Source organism: Macaca fascicularis, chromosome 18, assembly GCF_037993035.2.
Source record: "Macaca fascicularis isolate 582-1 chromosome 18, T2T-MFA8v1.1".
NCBI lineage: Eukaryota > Metazoa > Chordata > Mammalia > Primates > Cercopithecidae > Macaca > Macaca fascicularis.
Window position 1 is genome coordinate 16,820,675 of NC_088392.1, and position 25,916 is coordinate 16,846,590.

The 25,916-nt window shown below is 42.8% G+C and overlaps 1 protein-coding gene and 1 long non-coding RNA gene across 5 annotated transcripts; one reads left to right on the forward strand and one right to left on the reverse strand.

Annotated features, from left to right (window-relative positions):
* On the reverse strand, positions 1–20,262 carry LOC102129780 (serpin B8). Of its 4 annotated transcripts, XM_065533665.1 has the most exons (8): positions 20,205–20,262; positions 20,143–20,168; positions 11,466–11,643; positions 10,009–10,146; positions 8,167–8,284; positions 6,309–6,451; positions 4,783–4,935; positions 1–523 (listed from the first exon to the last, which is right to left on the reverse strand). In XM_065533665.1, the coding sequence occupies exons 3-8, from the start codon at positions 11,631–11,633 to the stop codon at positions 119–121; spliced, it is 1,125 nt and encodes a 374-aa protein (XP_065389737.1). In that variant the 5' UTR covers positions 11,634–11,643; positions 20,143–20,168; positions 20,205–20,262; the 3' UTR covers positions 1–118. The 4 variants fall into 4 exon arrangements, with proteins under 4 accessions (XP_065389737.1, XP_005586558.3, XP_065389739.1 ...); XM_005586501.4 differs by having other exon boundaries at positions 20,143–20,262; XM_065533667.2 differs by lacking the exon at positions 11,466–11,643 and having other exon boundaries at positions 20,143–20,262.
* Positions 19,238–25,916, forward strand: LOC135968213 (uncharacterized). Its single transcript, XR_010582806.2, has 2 exons — positions 19,238–19,375; positions 25,696–25,916. It is a non-coding gene; the product is annotated as an uncharacterized lncRNA (long non-coding RNA).

Below are 25,916 nucleotides of genomic sequence, written 5' to 3' on the forward strand. Positions count from 1 at the left end.
TTCAGTGCACACGCTTTATTTTGGCATTCAAGCCACTGCACCAGCTGGGTCACACGGAATGTTAATTAAGGCAAGGTAGGCAGAAGGAAAGGAGGGCACGTACAGCAATTGCTCCTCTTTACGGAGAAGAGAACCTGCCACAGAAAAAGATGCCGTTGGTTTTGTGGTGCCTGACGAAGAAAAGGAAAGGGTGGTCTGCACAGAATCTTGGCTCCATTCTGCTACACCGGGAATTCCTGACCACAGCAGTGGCTGCGGCAGCCTCTGTGCCTTCCTCATTGACCTCCACAAAGCACTTGTGGGCAACCTTGGACACAGGCACATTCTTCTTAGTTGACATTCCAGAAAAGTCTGCCTTGGCTTCATCAAAAGCATCGATCATTCCTAACCTTCGAAGGAAAGGCTCCAAGTCATAACTCTCCTCCAGCTTTAATCTGGGAAGGAAAACTTGAACCTTACTTTTTGTCAACTTTTCTGAATTTGTCCAGGCTTTGAATTTCTCATATGTAAGTGCTTTTTCCACCTAGGATAAGAAAGAGCCAAACCTTAATATTTAGATGACAATAGCCTGATACCCGCACACCTATTTGTTAGCCCTCCACTAATGACATGCAACTAGATGGTAAGTTCTGGTCCAAGAAAATCTGCAGATATTTTATTTTATAAACACCAAGATTTTCTCCCAAATCTTCATCTTTTCCAAGTTTTATGGAGACAAGTGTAAAAGAGCTAGTAAATACCTGAGACAGGCAGAAATTTTTAATAAAAACAATTTGTACCTAACTCCTTTCAAATGTTAAAAACATTTTTTAGCAGTTTAGAAAATTCTAACCAATTCATTACATTAATCTTCACGCAGTACATATTACTGTGAGTGGGAGAGATTGTTTGACAAAAGATAAACAGCATGGCTCAGAACTCTGCTTCTGAGTCTAATCAGGCGACTATTCAGGGTTAAATCAGACGGCAACTCTTACAGAGCAAAGGAGAGGGAATTGGGTTTCATCTGAAGATGAAGGGAGGCATGAGAAGGGAGCACGAGACAAGAAATACCGAATTCAACAAGACTTCATCTGGTATCCTTGTTTGTCCTCTGCCTGTCCTGGAGTTAGCTTCAAATTCTTCAAGATCCATCACTCTTTCTATTTATCAGTAAGGTAGAAAGAAAAAAGGGAGAAGGGCCTTCCACTCGCATCTCCCCTTCCCTTTACCAACTGCAGCCCAGGTGGGTGCTCTTCTCCAATGAGCATTGTTTTGATTTTGACTCTATTTCTAGACTCTCCTAATTTTTTCATAAGTGGCCACAACAGATGTCATCCCTGACTTAGGGCAATAACTTTCTGATTCCAAAGGGAAGCCAGGGAAATCAAGCAGCCCACCCTCAACTTGTGTGCCAGAGCTGGCTCCTATCGATTGTTAAACCCTTCATAGCCTGAAGTCAGCCATGGTGGGAGTATTTACCATGTCATGAGAATCAGCAAACTTTGTAAATGAAGGCTACTCCCACCTCCCAGAGCTGGTTTACCAGTGCACTATTAGTCTTGCACCTCTTACCTTGCAAGTTTACCTTTTCCCTTCCTGGACTCTGCTGCTTTTCTGTCATAGTAAGACTTTTCTCTCCTCTTGTATAAGGTAAATTTCCCACTTGTACTTTAGACTTTTGCTATTCATAGTGTGGTCCCAAGCATCTGTATCACTTGGAATCTTGTTCCAAATGCAAGACCTCAGGCCACACTCCATTGCATCAAAATCTGCACTTTAACAAGATCACTAGAATCATATATGTGCATTAATGTTTGAGAATCACTGCCCAGATTGATCTCTACCCTCTTCCAGGACTTTTGTGCAATAATTATTGGGCTTTCAAGTAGATCTTCCATGCAGAATAAAGAATAATATTCCAATTGACCAGATGGATTCACAGCCGAATTCTACCTGAGGTACAAGGAGGAGCTGGTACCATTCCTTCTAAAACAATTCCAATCAATAGAAAAGGAGGGAATCCTCCCTAACTCATTTTATGAGGCCAACATCATCCTGATACCAAAACCTGGCAGAGACACAACAAAAAAAGAGAATTTTAGACCAATATTCCTGATGAACATCGATGCAAAAATCCTCAATAAAATACTGGCAAACCGAATCCAGCAGCACATCAAAAAGCTTATCCAACATGATCAAGTGGGCTTCATCCCTGGGATGCAAGGCTGGTTCAACATACGCAAATCAATAAATGTAATCCATGACATAAACAGAACCAAAGACAAAAACCACATGATTATCTCAATAGATGCAGAAAAGGCCTTTGACAAAATTCAACAGCCCTTCATGCTAAAAACGCTCAATAAATTTGGTATTGATGGAATGTACCTCGAAATAATAGGAGCTATTTATGACAAACCCACAGCCAATATCATACTGAATGGGCAAAAACTGGAAAAATTCCCTTTGAAAACTGGCACAAGACAGGGATGCCCTTTCTCACCACTCCTATTCAACATAGTGTTGGAAGTTCTGGCTAGGGCAATCAGGCAAGAGAAAGAAATTAAGGGTATTCAGTTAGGGAAAGAAGAAGTCAAATTGTCGCTGTTTTCAGATGACATGATTGTATATTTAGAAAACCCCATCATCTCAGCCCAAAATCTCCTTAAGCTGATAAGCAACTTCAGCAAAGTATCAGGAGACAAAATTAATGTGCAAAAATCACAAGCATTCTTATACATCAGTAACAGACAAACAGAGAGCCAAATCATGAATGAACTTCCATTCACAATTGCTTCAAAGGGAATAAAATACCTAGGGATCTAACTTACAAGGGATGTAAAGGACCTCTTCAAGGAGAACTACAAACCACTGCTCAGTGAAATAAAAAAGGACACAAACAAATGGAAGAACATACCATGCTCATGGATAGGAAGAATGAATATTGGGAAAATGGCCATACTGCCCAAGGTAATTTATAGATTCAATGCCATCCCCATCAAGCTACCAATGACTTTCTTCACAGAATTGGAAAAAAACTGCTTTAAAGTTCATATGGAGCCAAAAAAGAGCCCGCATCGCCAAGACAATCCTAAGTCAAAAGAACAAAGCTGGAGGCATCACGCTACCTGACTTCAAACTATACTACAAGGCTACAGTAACCAAAACAGCATGGTACTGGTACCAAAACAGAGATATAAACCAATGGAACAGAACAGAGCCCTCAGAAATAATACCACACATCTACAGCCATCTGATCTTTGACAAAGCTGAGAAAAACAAGAAATGGGGAAAGGATTCCCTATTTAATAAATAGTGCTGTGAAAATTGGCTAGCCAAAAGCAGAAAGCTGAAACTGGATCCTTTCCTTACTCTTTATATGAAATTAATTCAAGATGGATTAGAGACTTAAATGTTAGACCTCATACCATAAAAACCCTAGAAGAAAACCTAGGTAATACCATTCAGGACATAGGCATGGGCAAGGACTTCATGTCTAAAACACCAAAAGCAACGGCAACAAAAGCCAAAATTGACAAATGGGATCTCATTAAACTAAAGAGCTTCTGCACAGCAAAAGAAACTACCATCAGAGGGAACAGGCAACCTACAGAATGGGAGAAAAATTTTGCAATCTACTCATCTGACAAAGGGCTAATATCCGGAACCTACAAAGAACTCAAACAAATTTACAAGAAAAAAACAACCCCATCAGAAAGTGGAGAAAGGATATGAATGACATTTCTCAAAAGAAGACATGCATACAGCCAACAGTCACATGAAAAAATGCTCGTCATCACTGGCCATCAGAGAAATGCAAATCAAAACCACAATGAGATACCATCTCACACCAGTTAGAATGGCAATCATTAAAAAGTCAGGAAACAACAGGTGCTGGAGAGGATGTGGAGAAATAGGAACACGTTTACACTGTTGGTGGGATTGTAAACTAGTTCAACCATTGTGGAAAACAGTATGGCAATTCCTCAAGGATCTAGAAATAGAAATACCATTGACCCAGCCATCGCATTACTAGGTATATACCCAAAGGATTATAAATCATGCTGCTGTAAAGACACACGCACACGTATGTTTATTACAGCAGTATTCACAATAGCAAAGACTTGGAATCAACCCAAATGTCCATCAGTGACAGACTGGACTAAGAAAATGTGGCACATGTACACCATGGAATACTATGCAGCCATAAAAAAGGATGAGTTTGTGTCCTTTGTAGGGACATGGGTGCAGCTGGAAACCGTCACTCTCAGCAAACTCTCGCAAGAACAGAAAACCAAACACCGCATGTTCTCACTCATAGGTGGGAATTGAACAGTGAGATCACTTTGACATGGGAAGGGGAATATCACACACCCGGGCCTATTATGGGGAGGGGGGAGGGGGGAGGGATTGCATTGGGAGTTATACCTGATGTAAATGACGAGTTGATGGGTGCAGCACACCACCATGGCACATGTATACATATGTAACAAACCTGCACGTTGTGCACATGTACCCTAGAACTTAAAGTATAATAGTAATAAAAAAAGAATATTCCAATTAACAATATATTTAGAACTCTCTCTTCTTAGGTTCATCAAAACGTGTCCACTCATATATGTATACACTCAATAGAAAAGCATGAACATAGTCACCAAAAGACAAGCAATGATGTTCACCCAGCACTACATGTAATAACCCCAATTGGAAACTCCTCAAATGCCAACTGGTAGATGGACGTAAAGAAATGAGCTCGGCTGGACTCCACAGACACTCAAAGACTCACTGCCTGGAGCTTACCACAGCGAGGTCCGTGTCATCATCGGGAAGCAGAATGATCATGCTCAGCTCCTCTTCCACATATGGCAGCTCCAGGACCTGGGTGTGCACCTCGTCCACATACCCCATTTTAAATTTAGCTTCCTTAAACATCATCTGCACTGTCTTTTTTTCCTAATAGAAACATGAAATTAAAATTAGATCACTGAAAAATGGGCATAATTTACTAAAAATAGGATACATCTAATTCACAGAAACTCTAGGTGTGTGTAATTTCTGTTTCTGCACGTTTATGCTGATGGATATAAAATCTTCATTAGTACATCTTAGTATGAAGAGAACAAACTATTGTTCCAGCAAATCAACTATTACCAGATGAGGGGTAAAAAAAAACAGTTTGGTAAATGGAGAAGGGCATAAAAATCTACATTATTCTTGGAAGAAGTTGTGTTTGCTTTTTTGAGAACATTCATAGAGAAGCTTTCTCATGGAAGCTTCCAACTAAAAATTATTTATTGAAATTAAGGTAAATATTCAGGCCCTTGGGCTGAAGGATCTGGTTAGAAAAGAGGTACAGTACAAACTCTGAAAAGTTGCCCAGGTGTAGAATTGGTTTTATGGCCTTGGTTTTCTTGGGAAGGGGACCTTGAAGAGATGTGTAAGGTCTGCTGTTTTTAAAGCCTGCATCAAATATATTTTTAACTTTCACATCTTTGTGCAATATGAAATTATCAGGTTGATGGATGTCAAATCCCAAGCTAACAACTATTGATACCAGTCATTTTCATATTCAAAAGGGAATGTAAAGTTAGGGCTTTACATCTGCTAACATCTTTTTCTTGTGTTCAGGATTGTATAACTTTGATTTTTAAGGCAATAAACAGGCATAGTTGCCACTGATATTGCAAAAAGGTATCTAACTAGCTATAGACAGTAATAGCATCATGTAAACATAATTCCAAGGCTTAGAAGAAATTCTTCTCCAATCCAAATCATATGACCAGAGATGGAAGGTAGATTTGATCAAAGATGGAAAAACAAAACCATCAATACCAAAATTAATTTTGTTTCTCTCCTCCTTCCTCCATTAAAGACATACAGGAGGCATTAAATTCATTCAGAAAAAAAGCCAGGCACAGTGGGTTATGCCTGTAATCCCAGAACTTTGGGAGGATAAGGCGGGTGTATCACTTGAGGCCAGGAGTTCGAGACCAATCTGGGCAATATGACAAAACCTTGTCTCTACAAAAAATACAAAAATTAGCCAGGCCTGGTGGTGTGCACCTGTAATCCCAGCTACTTGGGAAGTTAAGGTTGAGTGATCATTTGCGCCTGGGAGGTCGAGGCTGCAGTGAGCTGAGATTGCACCACTGCACTCCAGCCTGGGTGACAGAAAGAGACCCTGTCTCAAAGAAAATAAAATAATATAATTCAGAAATAGATTAAAATCAAGATCATGTCAAATAAATTATTCATTTTTCTAAAAGAATATTTCCTAAAATATTACTTTAAGAAAGTAGCAGTATATCTGAAAACCCTTTCCCTACCTCATTGGTTTTAAAGAGCATCCCCCTTGTGTACTTTCTGTCAAATTGCTCATTCCACTTTCCCTTGAAATAGATGGCATTCACAAGGACCAGCTTTGTCAGGGGACCGACTGTCCCAGCATCCAGTACCTCTGAAATCTTACCTATAAAGAATATGAGAGCTTATTGCAATTTGTGGGGAAACAAGCATTATTTTACAAAAATCCCTTTGACGCCTAAGGCAGAGGCTTGAGAGAGAGCCTGGAGTTCTGTCTTTCTGGCCACCCGATGAATTGGGCGATGGTGTTTAGCAGTGTGGCATACACAGTGTATCGTTCGTGCTTAAGAAAAAAGCCTTGAAGTAGGAAGGGCAACTATCATTTTGCCCTCAATTTACGGATGTAGAAATTCAGGATCAGAGCATTTGCCAGACTTTTTTGCCGAGTGCACACAGGTGACAAGTGGCTGAGTTGAGAACATCACCTCAGAGTCTTGATTCTGACTATGGGGTAGTCAACCTTGGCACTATCATATCCAAGCCTCACCACTATTGTCATCTTAAGCCAAATAATTCTTTGTTATGGGGGCTGTCTTGGGCATTGTAGGACGTTTAGCCAGCAGCATTTCTTCCAATTTTGACAACCAAGACTATCTTCAGCCATTATCTAATGGCACCTGGAAGGCAAAGCCACCCCTAGTTGAGGATCATTGCTCTATACATATATTCTAACCTCATCAGACAAGGAAAGGCTTCCAAAGGATGAGAGAACATAGACCAGTCAATGGGAGAAGGCAGCGTCTCTGAAAGGGGTGAATGGGGCAAAGGAATTAGGGGGATGGAATAGAGGGGCCCAAGTTGAGCTGTCCAATGAGAGGGTAACAAGGTCATCTCCAAGGTCCCCTCCAGCTCTAATATTCTGGGGGTCAGCCTAAGGGAAGGAAGGGTATAAGCAGCCCTGGAAGAGAAGTGACAGGTATAGAGCAGTGGGGGGAAGGTGTGGAGAAGCTTCTAGATTCCTCAGGTGACAGTACTGCTGGAACAACTGGAGAGACCACTGGGCAGATGACATATGAAAACACGAAAGGCTCTTCCCTTCCCATGGTAATTATTTTATTGGCTTTCAGTAGAACCACGGGCATTACTTCTGTTAGACACACAGTGGTTGTGACGTAGAGATGGAATGGTTGTGATAATGAGGGCTAGGTTGGCCCCTGAAACACGTGACTTAATTCCTCCACTCTTTACAAGTACCTAAATTACTTGTTAGGTATTTAGGATGCTTTCAAGGATGCCTCCCCTTTTTCCTACTGAAGTAAAGAACTGGCAGAAATATTTCTGGTGGGATGGAGTGTGGTCTGGGCAGGGAACACTGCAGGCTCCATGTTGCCGCACGTCCAGAATAGGGAGCATATTCAGAAAAGGCCGCACTCTGAGAGCAAATGTAGCCACGGCCAAGTTAAAAAAGGAAGGAGAAGGCTGCAGATCAAACTACTAAGTTGTCCCCATGACCACAGGGAGGAGATAACATGAGAGCCCTCTTTAAGCTGCAACTTAATTGAACGCCACTCCGTCTCCGAGCATGGAAGGGCCTCTCAGAGAGAAGATTAACAGGATTCCAAGGAGGAACTATTTTCCAGGGATTTTCCAGCATGGTCCATAGGGGAGGAGGTCTGAGATTCAACATTAGTTTTAGAAATTAGTACTTCATGATCTGATAAGAAACAACAGAATTGCATTGTTGGCCTGCAAACTCAGCAATACACACAAACAGGCCTGTGGTAAGCAGATCACAGTGGCAACACCATGGAGGTCCCATCCCAGCCAATCTCAGCCTCGCTGCGTAGTAATTCCAAATCCACAGAAATGAAACTGTCTCACCTTCAGTCTTTTCTGCCACCCAGTCATTTATATGTTTCCTGCACTCTTCCGTGTCTTCAGCAAAGGACAGCTCCTCCAGCTCTGCCTGATAGAACTTCTGACAGGATTCTTTAAAGTCCTGCAAACACAAAACACTGAGTTTGGTCTCATTTGGTAAAGGCTCCCACAAATGCAAAAGCATTTTGTTTTCTCTTACTGCGTTTCTACCGTAAGTGCTTGGACAGGTCACACTGCATGCACTTCATGGTGCATGCATGCAATTAACGAAAACCTATTCTTCCCTGGTACTGGGCAAAGTGCTTGGTTTGAGGAGGTCCACAGCCTGAGAAGAGGCAGCTGAGACACCCAGACACTTACAGGACATCATGAGCTGCCACTATCCACATAACAGCCCAGAAGCATCCCTGTCAAACACTGCACTGACTTTACTATTGCTTCCCTCACTAGGCAGTCTAACACACTGTTACTCATTTTGCATCACCAGCACAGACTATAGATTGTTAAGAAATCGGGTTGAACTGCAAAGAAGGAAATAGCATTTTAGATCTGGGTCATACGGTTGGTTGGAAGAATACAGAGCAAGGAAGGCCCCATGGGAATGGAGGGTGATAGGCCTGGATCATAGTGTGTATGTGCAACTGGGTCCATACATGTGCATGCATGTGAACATCTGTGTGCATGGGTGCATATGTGTGTGCTTGTGCACCTGCATGTGTGTGGATTGCATGTATGTTTGTATGTGTGTGTGTGTACACATGTATGTGTGTTTGTGTGTATCAGGAAGGGGATTAAGGGAAACAGTGGCAGGGAAAGAGCCTTGAAATGTAAGTTGGGGTCCAATCAGAAAAGGCCCATATCCAATACATTAAAACCCAGATAACTCACCTCACAAAAACCTGGCTTCAGATATAACAGGCCTGGAAACTGGCTCCCAGCCTCTGTCCATTCCATGTTCTCAAATACTTTAATTTCAGCCAAATAAAGAGGATATAGAGGGAAGGAAGAGACAAGCCACCAAGAAAAGTAGAGGTTGGTTCCCTGTGTTCCCATTATTATAACAGTAGAAGATCAGGCTAAACTTCAAAAATGAAATGGATTCACCAGGAAATTCCTGGATCCAGAGTCACTTTCTGAGGTAGATAAACCTAGAGCAGGCATATTCCGGGAACAGCACCCAGCAGCTACCAGGACAGGGATGTATTTGAACCTTAGAGGAGCCCTCTCAGAACCTCCAGCCAATAGGATGGCCCAGTTTGCTGTGATTGGTTCAATAATTTCCAGACAACATCACCCTGCATATTATGTGGCATAATTTTTGAACCTCACTGATTGTATTATGCCAGGCTGGACTCGGGAACCTTGGAATTACATGCCTAAGTAAATAGGAACTACTTAAATTTAAAACCTCAGTTTTATGAACAGATTTTCATTTTAGAAAGACAATTGTGTCAGTTGTAGATGCAATTCAGAAGACGGGGGCAAATTTAAGAGAATTTGAGAGGCTGTCTCAGCAGGAGGCAGCCCAATAACCACACATGGGACTGGGGAGGAGCTCTGTACAGCATATCAAATGATGTAGTCACTCAGGCATAGGGAATTAAGGTGGAGAAGCAGGGCTGCGTGCAGGAGAACTGACATATTGGGATTGATAACAGGGATGGGTGTATCAGAAACAATTTACAAAGGACATAATTCAGAAGCCATCATAAAATCTAAAATTGTAATTTCAGAAGTATAATTCCAAGCACATTTTAAGTCAGTACAGTTATACTTGATTCTCTACTCTTCTGTAGTCTAACTTATTTTCAATTTCTTTTTCATCAATATATGAATACTACTTACTGGAAGGAAATCACACGTCTTTTCTCCAAAGAGCCTGTTGGCAGTTCTAAGCAAGTACTGAGTGCCAGTTCTGTTAACTTCACTGAGAAGTGACCGGAAACCTTGGTGAATATCTCCGTCCTTGTACAAACAAAGTGCCTGGGAACAGAAACCAACACTGACTTTTAACACTGCCATTATACTCTCCCAAAGAGCTTCCTCCAAACAACAAAAAAAATCACACAGGATCCTACTCTAAAAAGGTTTGGCCTAATTCTCTAGCACAGGGTTTCTCAACATGGGCAATGTAGCACTGACACTTGGGGCCAGGACACTTCCTGGTCTCACATAAGCGTTGTAGGATTTTTGCAGCACTTCTGGCTTCTATCCACTAGATGTCAGTAGCACCTCTCAGTTATGGGATCTAAACCTTCAGGTCTTGGCAAGGGTCCCCAGGAAGGAAAAATTCACCCACCGACCCCTACCTCCCACCCCCCAGGTGAGAACCACTAGTCTAGCAAATGTATTCATCCCAGCAAGGCACTGTGCAATAATTCAGGGGGAAGGCAGAGCAGAAAAAAGTAACTGGGATGAATTACGACTCAGGTAATACAAACAAAAGCAGCAATAAAACTAAAAATGTTTCATCTGCAATTTACAGAAGTTCTCCAGACCATATTATAAATTAAATGTCAAGTCAGAGTGAGAATTAAGGTTGTTCCTATATCTCTCAATCACCTGCAGTCCAAAGCCTCACTCCTCCAATCAGTTGAAAGAAACAACCACAGAAGGATGTCAACTGGGGTCCCTAGGTGCATTTTAGGAGATTGTCTATACACCTCTGATATTGGTGGTAAAGTGACATCCATTTGGCAATTATCTCGGACATTTTCACCAATAGTCAGAGAACTATTCCTAAAGTATTATCTCCCACCTCGTTTGTAGATAAGGTTATATATACATCACCAGTTTGAATCAAACAGATTATATATTCCTCTAAATCACTCCAGAAGATATAAGTCTACGCTTGTATTATGTTCCTTTCCCAGGATGCATAATCGTGCACTAAAAATAACCCACTTAACAAAAAGTTCATCTAGGCAGCTGCATGTCTATTTAAAATATAATGTTAGCAAAAGTTTAAAATGTAACAAGGTTGGAATATTTTGCCTTCATGCGGGACAGAATGATAGTTTATCTTACTTATCAAAGGTGTGAATTTGCCAGACTGTACTGATGGTCTGATCTAGAGAAAATAACTCTATGCCTTGATTTCTCTCAAAAATATCGGAGGAGGTGATCTGTCTAACATATTTCACCTTTCTACCCCTTTCTGCTCTTCTCCACTGCCGTGCCGCTCCCCTTTCCACCTCCAGCTCCACAGGCTTTCATCAGCTGTAGCAAAAGCACAGAAAGACAATTCGACGGAAGCACAGGGAAACATGCCGTTCTCCTTCCTTTGCGACACGCACACATACCTGGGACATCTGGGCTGCGGTGCTTCCCTTTGCCCCCATGAAGACCATGGCCAGGGCAGAGGAGATGCTCATGGGAGAGAAGAATACATTTCTTGAGTTGTCCTCTTCCCCTAATATTTTAAATAAGCTGATGGCAAAAGTGCCATTTGCTTCACAGAGGTCATCCATCAGGGAACGTCTGCATCAAAGGCACAGCACAGAAAAGCACATCAGCCAAGCCCTCCTGTGGCCACACAGTCATTCGTCCCCGAGTCAGCAGACACTGAGGTGGTAGGTGGAATAACCACCCCCTAAAAGACTTCCACTCCTAATTCCCAAAACGTGACAACATGATCTTCCCTGGCAATAAGGACTTTGCAAATGGTACTCAATTAAGTATTTTGAGATGTGAGATTATCCTGAGTTATCCCAGTGGACTCAATGGAATCATGAGGGTCCTTATAAGAGAGACGCAGGAGGGTCAGAGTCGGAGATGGAGACGTGAGGACAGAAGCAGAGGTCAGAGTGGTAGGGGCCACTGATGAAGGAATGTGACCTCCTTGAGAAGCCAGAAAAAGCAAAGAAACAGATTTTCTCCTAGAGATTCCCGAAAATAACATTGCTCTGCTGTACCATTTTGGACTTAGGACTTCCAGACCTGTAAGATAATAAATGTGTGTTGTTTTCAGCCACTAAATGTGTGGTAAAGGGTTACCACACCAATAGGAAACAAAAACACTGGTTTATTCATAAAATAGCCAATCTCAGGGCCCATGACTGGTACCCCTCTTAGCAACAGGGGCACAGACACTCTCCAAGACCTGCTTACTTGCTCCCCTGGTGTAGCAGCAGCCAAAAGGTCTTGGTGCGGATGGGTGTGGTGGGTCACACCTGTAATCCCGGCACTTTGTAAGCCTGAGGTGGGCAGATCACTTGAGGTCAGCAGTTTGAGACCAGCCTGGCCAACAAGGTGAAACCACATCTCTATTGAAAATTCAAAAATTATCCAGGCACGGTGGTGGGCAACTGTAATCCCAGCTACTTGGAAGGCTGATGCCGGAGAATCGCTTGAGCCCCAGGAGGTGGAGGCTGCAGAGAGCCAAGATCGTGCCACTGCACTCCAGCCTGGGCAACAGAGTGAGACCCTATCTCAGAAAACAAAACAAAACAAAACCAAAACAAACAACAACAACAAAAATCTTGGTGCCAGGCACTGTTTTCAGCACTTTCCGTTATCACCCAACAACACATGAGGTCAGTACAATTATTGCCCCACTTTAGAGATGAGAAGACTGAGTGAGGTTTAGTAACTCATTCCAGAACCCTCAAGTAGTCATAAACACCTGGAACCCACAGTTTGATTCCAGAGCCTGAATTCTTAATCATCACACAAAATCCCCCCATTGCTGCTCATTATCTTTCAGTTTAATGTCTACAACATAATCTATAAAGAATGTTTTAAACTTATAAATGTAGTTCTTTATCAATAAAAACTATTTCTGTCATCACGTCCTGTGAAAATAGCTAGATTCATTTCACCAAATGTGGAGAGTTTGTTTGAAATAGGCTGACCTAAAATATGGGGCTACCGGAAAGACAAAAATACATTACTTTTCAAGGTGACTCCAAACAGATGTCCCATTATCCCCAAGAGCTGCTGAAACTGGGTTATGGAGTGGCAAAGAAAGCCCATAGGTGTGGATATAAAATATGAAGCCCCAATCTGGTCATTGGGTGAGCACTTTTAATTAGGTGCATTGATTTTTGATTCCTCCTGGCTAAGAGAGTCTTAACATTCCCCTCAGCTTTAATAAACTTCAGACAACCGGAACTTGACTAAACAAACTAAACAGGCTTCCTCCTGCCTCTAGGCCCTTTCTTCCTTTTTCTTAAAGCATTTTATTTAGAGAACTTGTCATTGCAAATTCTTTATCAGCCCCTTTGAGATGTAAATCTTTTTTAAACGCTTCCTGCTAGTTTTACATCCCAGGACAGGTCTTTGTTTACATCCCAGGACAGTCTTTCTCAAAGACCTGGAAGCCATCCCTTTGAAATGTAATTATCAAGAAAGATATCATCCCTATCAACCAGTTCTGTGGAAGGTAGAAGCCTAACGGAGGGGGGCACCTTGCTTAAAGTGCTAAAAAGCTATTACAGCTTACTATTAATTATTATAATTTTAGTACATTTTTTTTGAGACGGAGTCTCACTCTGTTGCACATTATTACAAGTCCTACGTTATTGTTCATTTCTATCAAGCCTTATAAAACTTGGGCTATTATTTCACAAAATATTACAGTTCACCAACTCATCTCAATTTCCCTGAGCCTTTTTGCTCTTACAATTGAGAACATTTGGGAAAATAAAAGGACAAATCATTATCTATAGTCTCATGATCTTACAAGACATTTTCTCTATTATATTATCCTTTTTTTCATAAACATGTGTAATGTTTAACTGAAAAAATGTAAAGTCAAACAAGAAAAATATGCTCCAGTTTTGAAAATTAGCAAATGAGCAAAACAAAAAGTCCTGGAAACTCTATCTAGAGATATAAATCATCGTGCATGTGTTCATTTCTGTAAACAGATGGAGCCTCATCCAGTTTCCCAGTGGCCTACAAAGTGCCTGGTGCAGCAGCTTTGAAACTGTATCCACCTTATTGGGGGTCTTGGACGGGTCTTCTGGTCTCTTAGGGCACAAGAGGAAAGGGGAATTGAGTGGCTGAGACAGGGAAGTGGGGAACAACTGTATTAACCAAAGTATCTTCACTGTTGGATGTTTTGCTTCCTCCTAAGATATTTTGCTTACTCTTAAGATATTTTTAAACAGAAGGGTGTCTCTTACTTAAACACAAAAGTGAGCTTATATTTTTTTAAAAGTGTAAAGGCGGCCGGGCGCGGTGGCTCAAGCCTGTAATCCCAGCACTTTGGGAGGCTGAGATGGGCGGATCACGAGGTCAGGAGATCGAGACCATCCTGGCGAACACGGTGAAACCCCATCTCTACTAAAAAATACAAAAAACTAGCCGGGCGCGGTGGCGGGCGCCTGTAGTCCCAGCTACTCGGGAAGGCTGAGGCAGGAGAATGGCGTAAACCCGGGAGGCGGAGCTTGCAGTGAGCTGAGATCCGGCCACTGCACTCCAGCCTGGGCGACAGAGCGAGACTCCGTCTCAAAAAAAAAAAAAAAAAAAAAGTGTAAAGGCAACACTCTAAATATAGAACAACAGTCTAAAGCAGTGCAAATTCTTTAAAGTTTAAAATAAATGTTAGCGCAGTTCAGAGAAAAGTAGGGTTAGGGTTATGGTTAGGGTTCAAAAAACTAAGTAAAATAAATGTGAACCAAGAAAACACAATCATGGCATAATTTGCACCACAGTACTCTATACTTAATAGGTTGTTTCTTATGGAACCAAATGTTCCGGTTCCTCACTATCCTCACATCATAAGGCCTCTCCGGAGCTTATAGTAGGGCCTGCAGATGTTGGAAGCCAGAGGAGTCTGTGCAGGCAAGTCCCGGGGTCCCTCATGACCTCATCTTTCACTTGAGGACGTTTCAGAGACTGGGAGGCAGGAAGAAATAGTCAAACTTCATAGAACTGGGCCCACCAGAAGGTGGCACCAAAGAAACTTAAAGATGGAGAGAATTAGGTAAACTGGGTAAGACAGATCCAACCTTAGCATAAGAGCTTTGGACTCAGGGTGAAGCAAGCATGAACTTAGGTTGGCGTGTGTGTGTGTAGGTGTGTCTCATCATCCTGTCAGAACTACTGAATCAATAGTTTCAATAGTTCTAAATGAACTGAACTATCGCATCAATCTCATCTTTACATTTTAACTGCTCTTAGTTGCAAACCGCTACTTCTGATTTCTTCCATCTTCCCTCTTCCTTCATCTCATGTCCCCACTTCCATTCCTTTTCAACACTCAGGTGCTGGTCAGTATGTGGTATTTCCCATCAATATCTACCCTGCAGCCACAATACACATGCACACACTCACATACAAGTGTACCCCCTTGGCCTCTGCTCAGGTCAGAAGTCAGGCAGGGGAGAAAACCAGGTAACAGAATGACTCTTCCCCGCTGTCTTCCTCTCAAATCTCATTTGGACATTATAGCTTTTAGAAGGATTGGAAGTTTAAACAAAATGGATTTTACCCAATATATCTAAAAAGCAATTAATTTTAATACAAAATAATACTTTAGATGTCAATGCCACAATTAGATTATGATATAAAAAAACAGGAATCAGAAGTTTTTATTTCCAGCCAACCAAATAAATTGGCATTAAACTAGTTTTTCCTTTACAGGTGAACAAACAAGGACAGAGGCAATTAAATACTGTCTGCGGGACTCACAGAAAAAGTGAGAGTCAGTCTCAAAAGCAAGCCTTATGTTTCCAAGTACATGATATTGTTCTCCTGGGAGCGCCAAATACCTATGAACTCCCTCCTCCACTCCCCCTCCCCATATAACATCCAAAAGTGAGTTTACTCAAAGAGCATTTATGTAGAATGTTCATTACCTGTTTTGGGAGGAGACAATGAAAAATAAATGCCATAATCCCTTACCAGAAGCTTACACCCTAAAGAAGACACACATACAGAAATGCGTAGTTTCAAGCCAGTCAGGTGCTCTATAACAGGATAATTTTCAAAGTACTAAGGAAGTCCTCAAAAAACAAACAAAAAAAAAGAAAACCACTTCTATAGAATCCTGGAAAGACCTTCCAGAGAAGCTGGCTGAAGCTGGCTTTAAAAGCTTGGCAGGCCAAGCTAATTTATAGATTCAATGCCATTCCCATCAAGCTACCAATGACTTCCTTCACAGAATTGGAAAAAACTACTTTAAAGTTCATATGGAACCAAAAAAGAGCTCACATTGCCAAGACAATCCTAAGCTAAAAGAACAAATTTGGAGGCATCACACTACCTGACTTCAAACTATACTACAAGGCTACAGTAACCAAAACAGCATGGTACTGATACCAAAACAGAGATATAGACCAACGGAACAGAACAGAGGCCTCAGAAATAACACCACACATCTACAACCATCGGATCTTTGGCAAACCTGACAAAAACAAGAAATGGGGAAAGGATTCCCTATTTAATAAATGGTGCTGGGAAAATTGGCATATGTAGAAAGCTGAAACTGGATCTCTTCATTACATCTTATAGAAAAATTAATTCAAGATGGATTGAAGATTTAAATGTTAGACCTAAAACCATAAAAACCCTAGAAGAAAACCTAGGCAATACCATTCAGGACATAGGCATGGGCAAGGACTTCATGACTAAAACACCAAAAGCAATGGCAAAAAAAAAAAAAAAAAAAAAAATCAAAATAGACAAATGGGATCTAATTAAACTAAACAGCTTCTGCAAAGCAAAAGAAACTACCATCAGAGTGAACAGGCAACCTACAGAATGGGAGAAAATTTTTGCAATCTACCCATCTGACAAAGGGCTAATATCCAGAATCTACAAAGAACTCAAACAAATTTACAAGAAAAAAACAACCCCATCAAAAAGTGGGCAAAGGATAAGAACAGACACTTCTCAAAAGAAGACATTTATGCAGCTAACAGACACATGAAAAAAAAATGCACATCATCACTGGTCATCAGAGAAATGCAAATCAAAACCACAATGAGATACCATCTCACGCCAATTAGAATAGCGATCATAAAAAGTCAGGAAACAACAGATGCTGAAGATGTGGAGAAATAGGAATGCTTTTACACTGTTGGTGGGAGTGTAAATTAGTTCAACCACTGTGGAAGACAGTGTGGCGATTCCTCAAGGATCTAGAACTAGAAATACCATTTGATCCAGCCATCCCATTACTGGGTATATACCCAAAGGATTATAAATCATGCTACTATAAAGACACATGCACATGTATATTTATTGTGGCACTATTCACAATAGCAAAGACTTGGAACCAACCCAAATGTCCATCAATGATAGACTGGATTAAGAAAATGTGGCACATATACACCATGGAATACTATGCAGCCATAAAAAAACAATGAGTTCGTGTCCTTTGCAGGGACATGGATGAAGCTGGAAACCATCATTCTCAGCAAATTATCACAAAGACAGAAAAGCAAACAGCACTCATAGATGGGAAATGAACAATGAGAACACTTGGACACAGGGCAGGGACATCACACACCAGTGCCTGTGGGGTGGGTGGGTGGGGGGTGTGGGTGAGGAATAGCATTAGGAGAAATACCTAATGTAAATGACGAGTTGATGGGTGCAGCAAACCAACATGGCTCATGTATACCCATGTATCAAACCCGCATATTGTGCGCTGGTACCCTAGAACTTAAAGTATAATAATAATAAAAAAGAAACAACCCAAATGTCCATCAAAAACAGAATAGATAAATGGATTGTAGTATATTAGTATAATGGAATTCAGACCAATAAAAACTAAAAGAACCACAGCTATAAGTTCTTCTAGTTTTTGACGTGGACAATTCCCACAAATAATGTATTAAAGGAGCAAGCCACAGAGTAATGCAGTATTATTCCATACACATAAAGTTCAAAACCAGGCTAAACTAAATCATTCTTGATGCATGTGTACGTAGTGAAACTGTCAAGAAAAGCAACGTCGTTATTACCATGAAACTCAGGAAGGTGGGGATATAGAGGGGAGGGAAGCGGATGCAATGAGGGAGGAGGGTGTCATCAGTAGGGAAACAGGCAGGGCCTCCATCGATGACAATATTCCAGTTATTAAACTGGGTGATGGGTTGTACTGCTGTTCTTTATAATTTAATACACATTTTAAATGTTCTTTTGTATTTATTCCATAGGCAATAAAACTTACTAAAACCACATATCAAAAAAATAAAAAATAAATAAAAAATAAAAGCTGGGCAGGCATTTCATGGGTGGTGAAATAGGGGATGCAAATAATAGGCTGAGGAATTAGCAGGGGCCAAGAATGTGGCAGGAAGACAAAGGGCATGGTTTGTGCGGTGTCCCTGGGGTGGGTTTCCATGGTTTCCTGTGAGCCACGTAGTAGTGAGATAGGATGGACCCTTATGCCACATTTAGGAGTTTGAACTTGAGATTATGGTCTGGAAAGCCATGCATGGTTTTTAAACAAACGTCTCATATGAGTGCATTGGGGCTTTAGAAAGATGATCCGGCTCAGTATTCAGTCTGAAAAGAGGCTGGGGAGCTGGCGGGTAGGCCACCACCATGGGCCAGGGACTGCTGGGGATTGTCTGTAATAGAGAAGTTGGGGCTGAGATTGCCAGGCAGAGTGGCAGCTCACACAGGGATACAGCGCAGGAGGGTCAAGTCCCGAGGTGCCTAGCTGTTATAAATTCATACTTAGGGTGGGTCATGAACCATCGGAATTTTATATGAGGAGTCAGGCTGGAATGGGGAATATGACTTGTTCCATTTGAGATGTGTGGAACACACCATACCAGGTAAACCTGTCACAAAGACAGCCAAGGATGTTTGCAAACACAGTTAGGGACTGGGGATGAGTAGGCGGTCTAGAGCCAGAGACCTGGGGCCACCAGCATCCCGATTCCGAGAGGTACCATGAAAATGGATGAAACTACGCAGAATATCTAGTGGAGGCACAAGAGAAGAAATCCACCTATTTCTGGGGCATTTCCAATATATGGAGGTAGTAAAAGGAAGAGACACAGGAGGGCGACGGAGAGAGAGAGCCCGCGTGCGAAAGGGAGACTTCGACCCAGCCATCAGGATGTGCTGGCAGAACTGGGGAGACGAGTCTGCCCCTCCGAGGGGACCCAGGGAAGAGGGCGCGGTCTACGCAGAGCCCGAGGCAGGGAAGCCGGAGGGGCCCGGAGAGCAGCCCTGGGTGAGGCCGTTTGGAATGCGGAGGTCTCAGGAGTGGAGCAGCAGCCAGAGGACTGAGAGTGTCTGGAAAGTGAGGAATTGGTTAAAGTAACGCCGGTGGGTGGCTGCGACAGAGAGGGGCGTAGCTGAAGAAGCACCCACCCCCCAAATCTCGTTTGACAGGAAGCAGCCAATGAAGAAGGGAATATGAGAGATACAGAAAAATGAAGGCAGGGATGGAAAGAACGGAGGGAGGGGACAGGGAGGGGAGGAGAAGGTGCAACCAATAGGCGGTAAGCACAGGAGCAGGCGTGGGTGCCAGGGGAGCAGGGACTCGGCGCCTCCTCGATCTATCCCAGGCGCCCCGGAAATTCCAGGCCCGGCCGTCTGCACTCCCCGAGCCTCCTCCGCAGCCGCGGCTCCTCCCAGTCGCCCTACCCGGGCTCGCGCCCGAGCTTCCGGCGCTTCCAAACCCACTGCTCGCGTCACCCGCCGCTCCCACCAGGCAGCAAATCGCAGGCGGAGAAACAGACGCTCCCTCTCTAGGGGCAGCTTCCGAGTCAGGAAGGGTCTGCGCGCTCCTGCTCTCTGGGCCCGGCCCTCGGCCTGGGCCGGGTCTCTCGGTGGGGCTCGGGACCCCGGCTGGTGCCAGGGCGACCCCCACAGCCCCGCGACTCTCTTTCCCGGCCGCCTCCCACCGTCATTCCCCTACTTCCTGCTCGCCTTTGCCTCGCTCTGAGTCCTGCTTTGGCCTTCCTCTCTCCCCACTCTCTCCCGCGCTCCAGGGAAGAGGTGGCCGCCGCGGGAACCTGGGCACCTGCGTGCCTGCCCCGCCCGGTACCTGGGAGAGGCCCCCACCTCCTGCTGCTGCCGCCGCCGCTGCTGCCGCCGCCGCTGCTGCCGCCGCCGCCGCCGCTGCCGCCGCCGCTGCTGCTTCGACTATTCCTCCTTTGTAGATGCTTCACGACCGCCTTGATTGAGGGCAAGGCTTCCGGCAGATGACTCAGAACCGTTCGATTGCGCTGGCCTGTGCAATCCCTGATTCTTTGGGCCTGTGTGGATGTCTGCGGGCACCGGAGAGAAGGCCAGTGACTGGTCCTTGGAGGGTGGTTGTGGAAGGCTTTGCTCAACAGGAGATTGGTTTGTTTTTCTGGATTAGTATGTTCAGTATCCGTGTTTCGGGTGTGTGTATGCAAGAGCACTCTCAGAGTGAGGACTTTGAAAATGAACTAAAGGCAAAATCAGAGGTTAAAGTTGCTAAAGTCAGCAGTTTCCAAGCTGTTTTGGCGTGACACCCATCAACACAAGTTTTGACACGCATCCCCAATGGATCGCTATGAATGTATACGTAATAATGTGCTCAATACTAATGTATTCTAAATGCTATAAAACATATAAACAAATTTAGATTTGGAATGACAGCAGTGGTGGGGGAAAAGGTCTCAGGAAATGGACTGATTTAAATGGAATAAAGACAGCATTGGTTGTACTTACTAAACCTTGACATTTGATTTTCAGTACATATACTAATCACTCAAAGATATTTGATTGGAATCTAATTAGTAAAAATCTATCCTCTTGAAACCAGTTTTTAAAAAGAATTTAATTTTTGGCTGGGCGCGGTGGCTCACACCTGTAATCCCAGCACTTTGGGAGGCCGAGGCAGGCGGATCATGAGGTCAGGAGATCGAGACCATCCTGGCTAACATGGTGAAACCCCGTCTCTACTAAAAATACAAAAAATTAGCCGGGCATGGTGGTGGGCGCTTGTAGTCCCAGCTACTGGGGAGGCTGAGGCAGGAGAATGCCGTGAACCCGGGAGGCGGAGCTTGCAGTGAGCCGAGATCGCGCCACTGCACTCCAGCCTGGGCAACAGAGCAAGACTCCGTCTCAAAACAATAATAATTTAATTTTTATATGTCAACAGTTTGAAGCCCACCGAAACTATTCTTTTTGGAAGATTTTTATGAAGGTTAGAAACCTACATTTCCAAATTTTTAAAGTTTTCTTATATGAGAATTTTAACATTTTTAAACAACAAAATCATACAATTATGGAAAAATACCCCAGGAGGGGTTCTCAAAATGATGACCCCAGGCTCTTTCAAAAAGCAGTTCATTTCTCATTCATGGAAAAGATGCACATTTACCTGAAAGGCATTCAATTGTATTTTTTTCAAAAATGTTTGCTAGGTATTCCACTACTGACAGCCTCTTATCTCAGAAAAGGTCAGCATAGGAGGGAACAGTAGCCTTTCCCAAAAGAAAAAAAAAAATGCAAATGTGTAATTAATTCCTTTTTTTAAAGTACAATTGTTGTAAATGATGAGTTGATGGGTGCAGCAAACCAACATGGCACATGTATACCTATGTAACAAAACTGCACGCTGTACCCATGTACCCTAGAACTTAAAGTGTATATATATATATGTACACTTGTATGAGATAACAAGAAAGTCAGCATTTTTCAAAAGACTGATGGCTGCTTTCCTGCTTATTACAAAGTATTATAAAAGTTCTGCTATTTAACATCCTAGGTTTTTGGTTTTTAAAACTGCAGTGATACCATCTGGTGGCAAGCATTCCATGCAATATCTTGCTGAAAGCAAATGCACAAGAAGGCTACTCTCAACCCTATTTTTGACGAAACAGTGCTCCTCAGTGTCTATGTAGAGGTTCAAAGAGCCAAGTTTTGGTTCAAACCCAGTTATCCCAGATCCCAAAGTCTGTGCTGTTCTGCTTCCAGAGAGGAACTGGGCAGGCTAAACAGGAATCAGAGATAGACATGGACACTCAAGTTGAGAGCCTTACAGAACAATGTTGAAAAGTAATCTTTGCCACTTCAGGTTTATATTAGACCCCTACTTTCCAGAGGGTTCTTACTCTGTAAAATCTTTCAAAAATCTCAGCCCTAACCCATCTTGGACTGAACATGATTGGGATAAAAAGTAGACAGGGACTATTTCCCAGGGTCTCAAGGCAAATGGTGGTGAAGGGAAGGTCTTAATCTGAAACATCCATACCACCAGGGTTTCCACTCTACTCCCACCATGGAGGAGTGGCCAACTGTCCCCTTGACTAGATTTAGCTTATCCTAACCCTCTGTTTTAAGGAAGGAAGTAGACCTCCTCCTTCCTTCTTCCCAGGACATAAGTGCATGAGTAACCTTCGTTCCTACATCCTTAATCTCTCTACTATTTTGCAAAGTCTTAGCACATAAATATGCTCAGTATCTCACATACTAAAAACAAACGTGCTTTCTTTACCTTTTATACCGTGTAGCTACCACCCGGCTTTTTCATTTTTCCATTCACAGTCAATTTCTTCATAAAAAGTGTACCCATAGGCTGTTGTCCTTTTTTCACCGTTAATTGACTTTTGACTCCACTGCAGTTAGACATCCACCCAAACATTCTCTGAAATTGCTCCTGAAAGGGATACTAATCATCTTCTAATTGCCTTGGCCAAAAGATACATCCCAGGTCTTATTTGATTTTGTTTGTTGGCAACATTTAGTCCTTTCCTTTTTGACCTTCCCAGGATGTCCAGCGCACCCTTCCCTTCTTTCCTGACTCTTTTGCCTGGTATCCTGATTCCTTTCCTGCCATTCTAAGCCCTCTTCTTTTCACTATAATATGATCTTGTATGACCTCCACTATATCCATAGGTTCATGTTTCAACTTTTAACTTATTCAAAATCTCTAACCTGTCTCGAGCCGTAGATGTTACCTGTGTACTACTGGACATCTCTCCGAAACCTGGGTGTTTCCCTCCCCACTTCTTTTAACTAAATGATCAAAAGTCCTGTTATTTCTATCACTTTTGTGTTCCTCCCATCCATACTCTCTCTCTTACCTCCATCATCTCTCATGTCTCTCCTAAACAATTAATTTTCCTACCTACAGTTCTGATCCATGCCAACCTATTGCCTATGCTGAAGTTCAGGTAAACATTCCAATTCTAATTATTTTATACCTCAGTTTAAAATCCTTTATAACATCCTCTTATCCAAAAAGATAAATTACAAACTATTGAGCAAGGAGTGTAAGCCTCTTAACGTCTTGATTTCTCCCTTCTTTTCTTTAGAGCCATAGCAAATGATTTACATTCCTTCATATCCTCTATTCATATACATGGGGTTCCTGGCATGCAAGCTTGTCTTTCAAAATTCAGTTCAAATAATGTCTCCTGCAGGAAGCTTTCGCAGAGCTCTTCAGTTTGGGAATTCTGCTTTTAAAGATCCACATTCCTACTCTGCACCCCAAACCAATTAAGTCAAGATCTCCTGGGGGAGGGAACCAGGCCACAGTATTTTGTAAAACTCGCTCAGTGATTTCCCTGTGGAATCCTAAAAGTAACTGTTCCCAAGAACTCTCCTCAGTAAGTCTTGGTGCAGGATTCGCCCCCATCTTTTCTCCATGACTTTGAAACCCCTCTCTCTAGTGGCTACAGACTCACATTTGAACTGTGCCCAAACTTACCTGCTCGGCCAGTTGAAAATGCCAAGGTCACTTCCCCGTTGTGCATCAATTTCTCCTTGCTGGTCAGAACTAGATCCAGACTTTGGACCCCACTTGGTCCATCCACTCCTTTTCCTCTTTGACCAGCAAAACAAATTAAATGATGAAAAATGCTTGTCTCCTCCGTGAAACTTCCAGCAAATGTCTGGTAGTTTGAAGTCCTTTACAAAGGATATAATTTGGCCCCTGGAAGTTTGGTTGTAAACACAGATATATCCCATGTAGGAAACACAGTGCATGCAGGTGCAAAGAGGCACAAGATAGCACCATGAAAACCATGACGTATCCAGGCCTGCAGTGGTTCAGATAGTGTGGATGAGGCACTGCAAGAGAGCGTCTGATGTGTCCACAGGGCCATGTGGACTCTGTTGTTGGGGTTTCTTCGTTCCCTTGTGGACTATGGGAAAACACAAAAGGATTTTAAGCTGGGGAGAAACATGGTCATATTTGTATTTACAAAGGTCCCTTGGGCTGCATCATGGAGTATATTGTAGAAGGGTACCATTGCCTGCAGTGTGTCCCTAACCATGTGTTAGGGACAGAGCATGGGTGAGAGTTGAGGAAAGCTGAAATGAAGCAGAGGCAGGAGAAATGGACAGGAGGACATGGCCTTGAGGAATTTCCAGGACATAAATTTGGCATCATTTCTTGGACCATGAAAGGAAGAGGGAGCAGGAAGAATCAAAGATGAATCTAAGAATGAACAAATCTAATTTTTGGAATAATGCAATGAAATGTGGAACTGGTCTGTTTTCCTAGTTAAGGAATTTGTCTGCAAGTCTATATTCATGAAGATTAATTGTATTTATTTTCTGAGTATGGACAATTTAAATGCTGGTCCCTAAAGGGAAACCTCTCTCTCAGAGTACCTGAAGCCCAATTTCAGAGTGAGCCTGAACAGGCTCCCCACTCATGAAGCTTTCCCCCGGCCCACTGGGGAGGCGACAGGTAACTGATAATGTTCCAGAGTATATAATTCAGTGCCTCAGAAACTGTCCTCAGCCTCATCTTCTGTCTTCTTGCCTCATACCTAACTTCACATCTCTTCAGTTGGTACTGGGGAGTATCTGCTGGTTCTCAACTCCTGACTCAACCTTGACCTAGTTTTGTCTGACTCCCTTGGCTCCTGACTTTGTGGACCTCAGGAAGGGCACAGTCCCAGGCTAGTCTCAGGTCGAGCTACCAGCGCCTCCAAATTAGACTTCCACTTGTCAAGAGGAAAGCAGAGTCCAGGCATAACTGGAGCTTCCTAGAGTGGTTTGAGATCTCTGTACTCCTTGTTATGAAATGAACAAATACTCCACCTTGAAGAGTCTCACGGGGCGGGGCACAGTGGCTCATGCCTGTAATCCCAGCACTCTGGGAGGCTGAAGCAGGCGGATCACCTGACGTCAGGAGTTCCAGACCAGCCTGGCCAACATGGTGAAGCCCCATTTCTACTAAAAAATGCAAGAACTAGCCAGGTGTGGTGACAGGTGTCTGTGATCCCAGCTACTAGGAGGCTCTGAAGAAGGAGAACTGCTTGAACCTCAGGAGGTTGCAGTAAGCTGAGATCGCGCCACTTCACTCCAGCCTGAGAAACAGAACGAGACTCTGTCTCAAAAAAAAAAAAAAAAAAAAAAGGAGTCTCACCGGAATTCCAATATATCCTTCAGTGATTGACCATATACTCCAGCAACAGTTAGTTACTTCATATATGCCGGCCACACCTCTCAATCTTCCATGAGATTCCCAGCAAGCGTCCCTGGTTTTGAGAAAGTGTAAAAAAAAACAGCAACAAAAACAAAGCACACTTGCTTCAGCTAATTAATGCTAAAGGAACAAAGATAGCATCATAAAATGTAAGCATTTGAAGGAACCATATTGTTGACGCTGTTCCTTATATTTTGCAGGGGAGGATGTGAAACAGAGGTAGTTTGTGTGATTTTCCCAGAGTCCCATGAAGAATTCATGGAAGAATTGAGACTACAGTCGGTATGACCACATTCCCAGAGAACTGCTTTTTCTGCCACACCCTGCAGTAATAATATTGTCACAAGACAATTGGACAGTGTTTCATATATTCAGTCATGGAAGAAGAGTTCGATGGAAACGAATAAATGTTAGGAAAAAT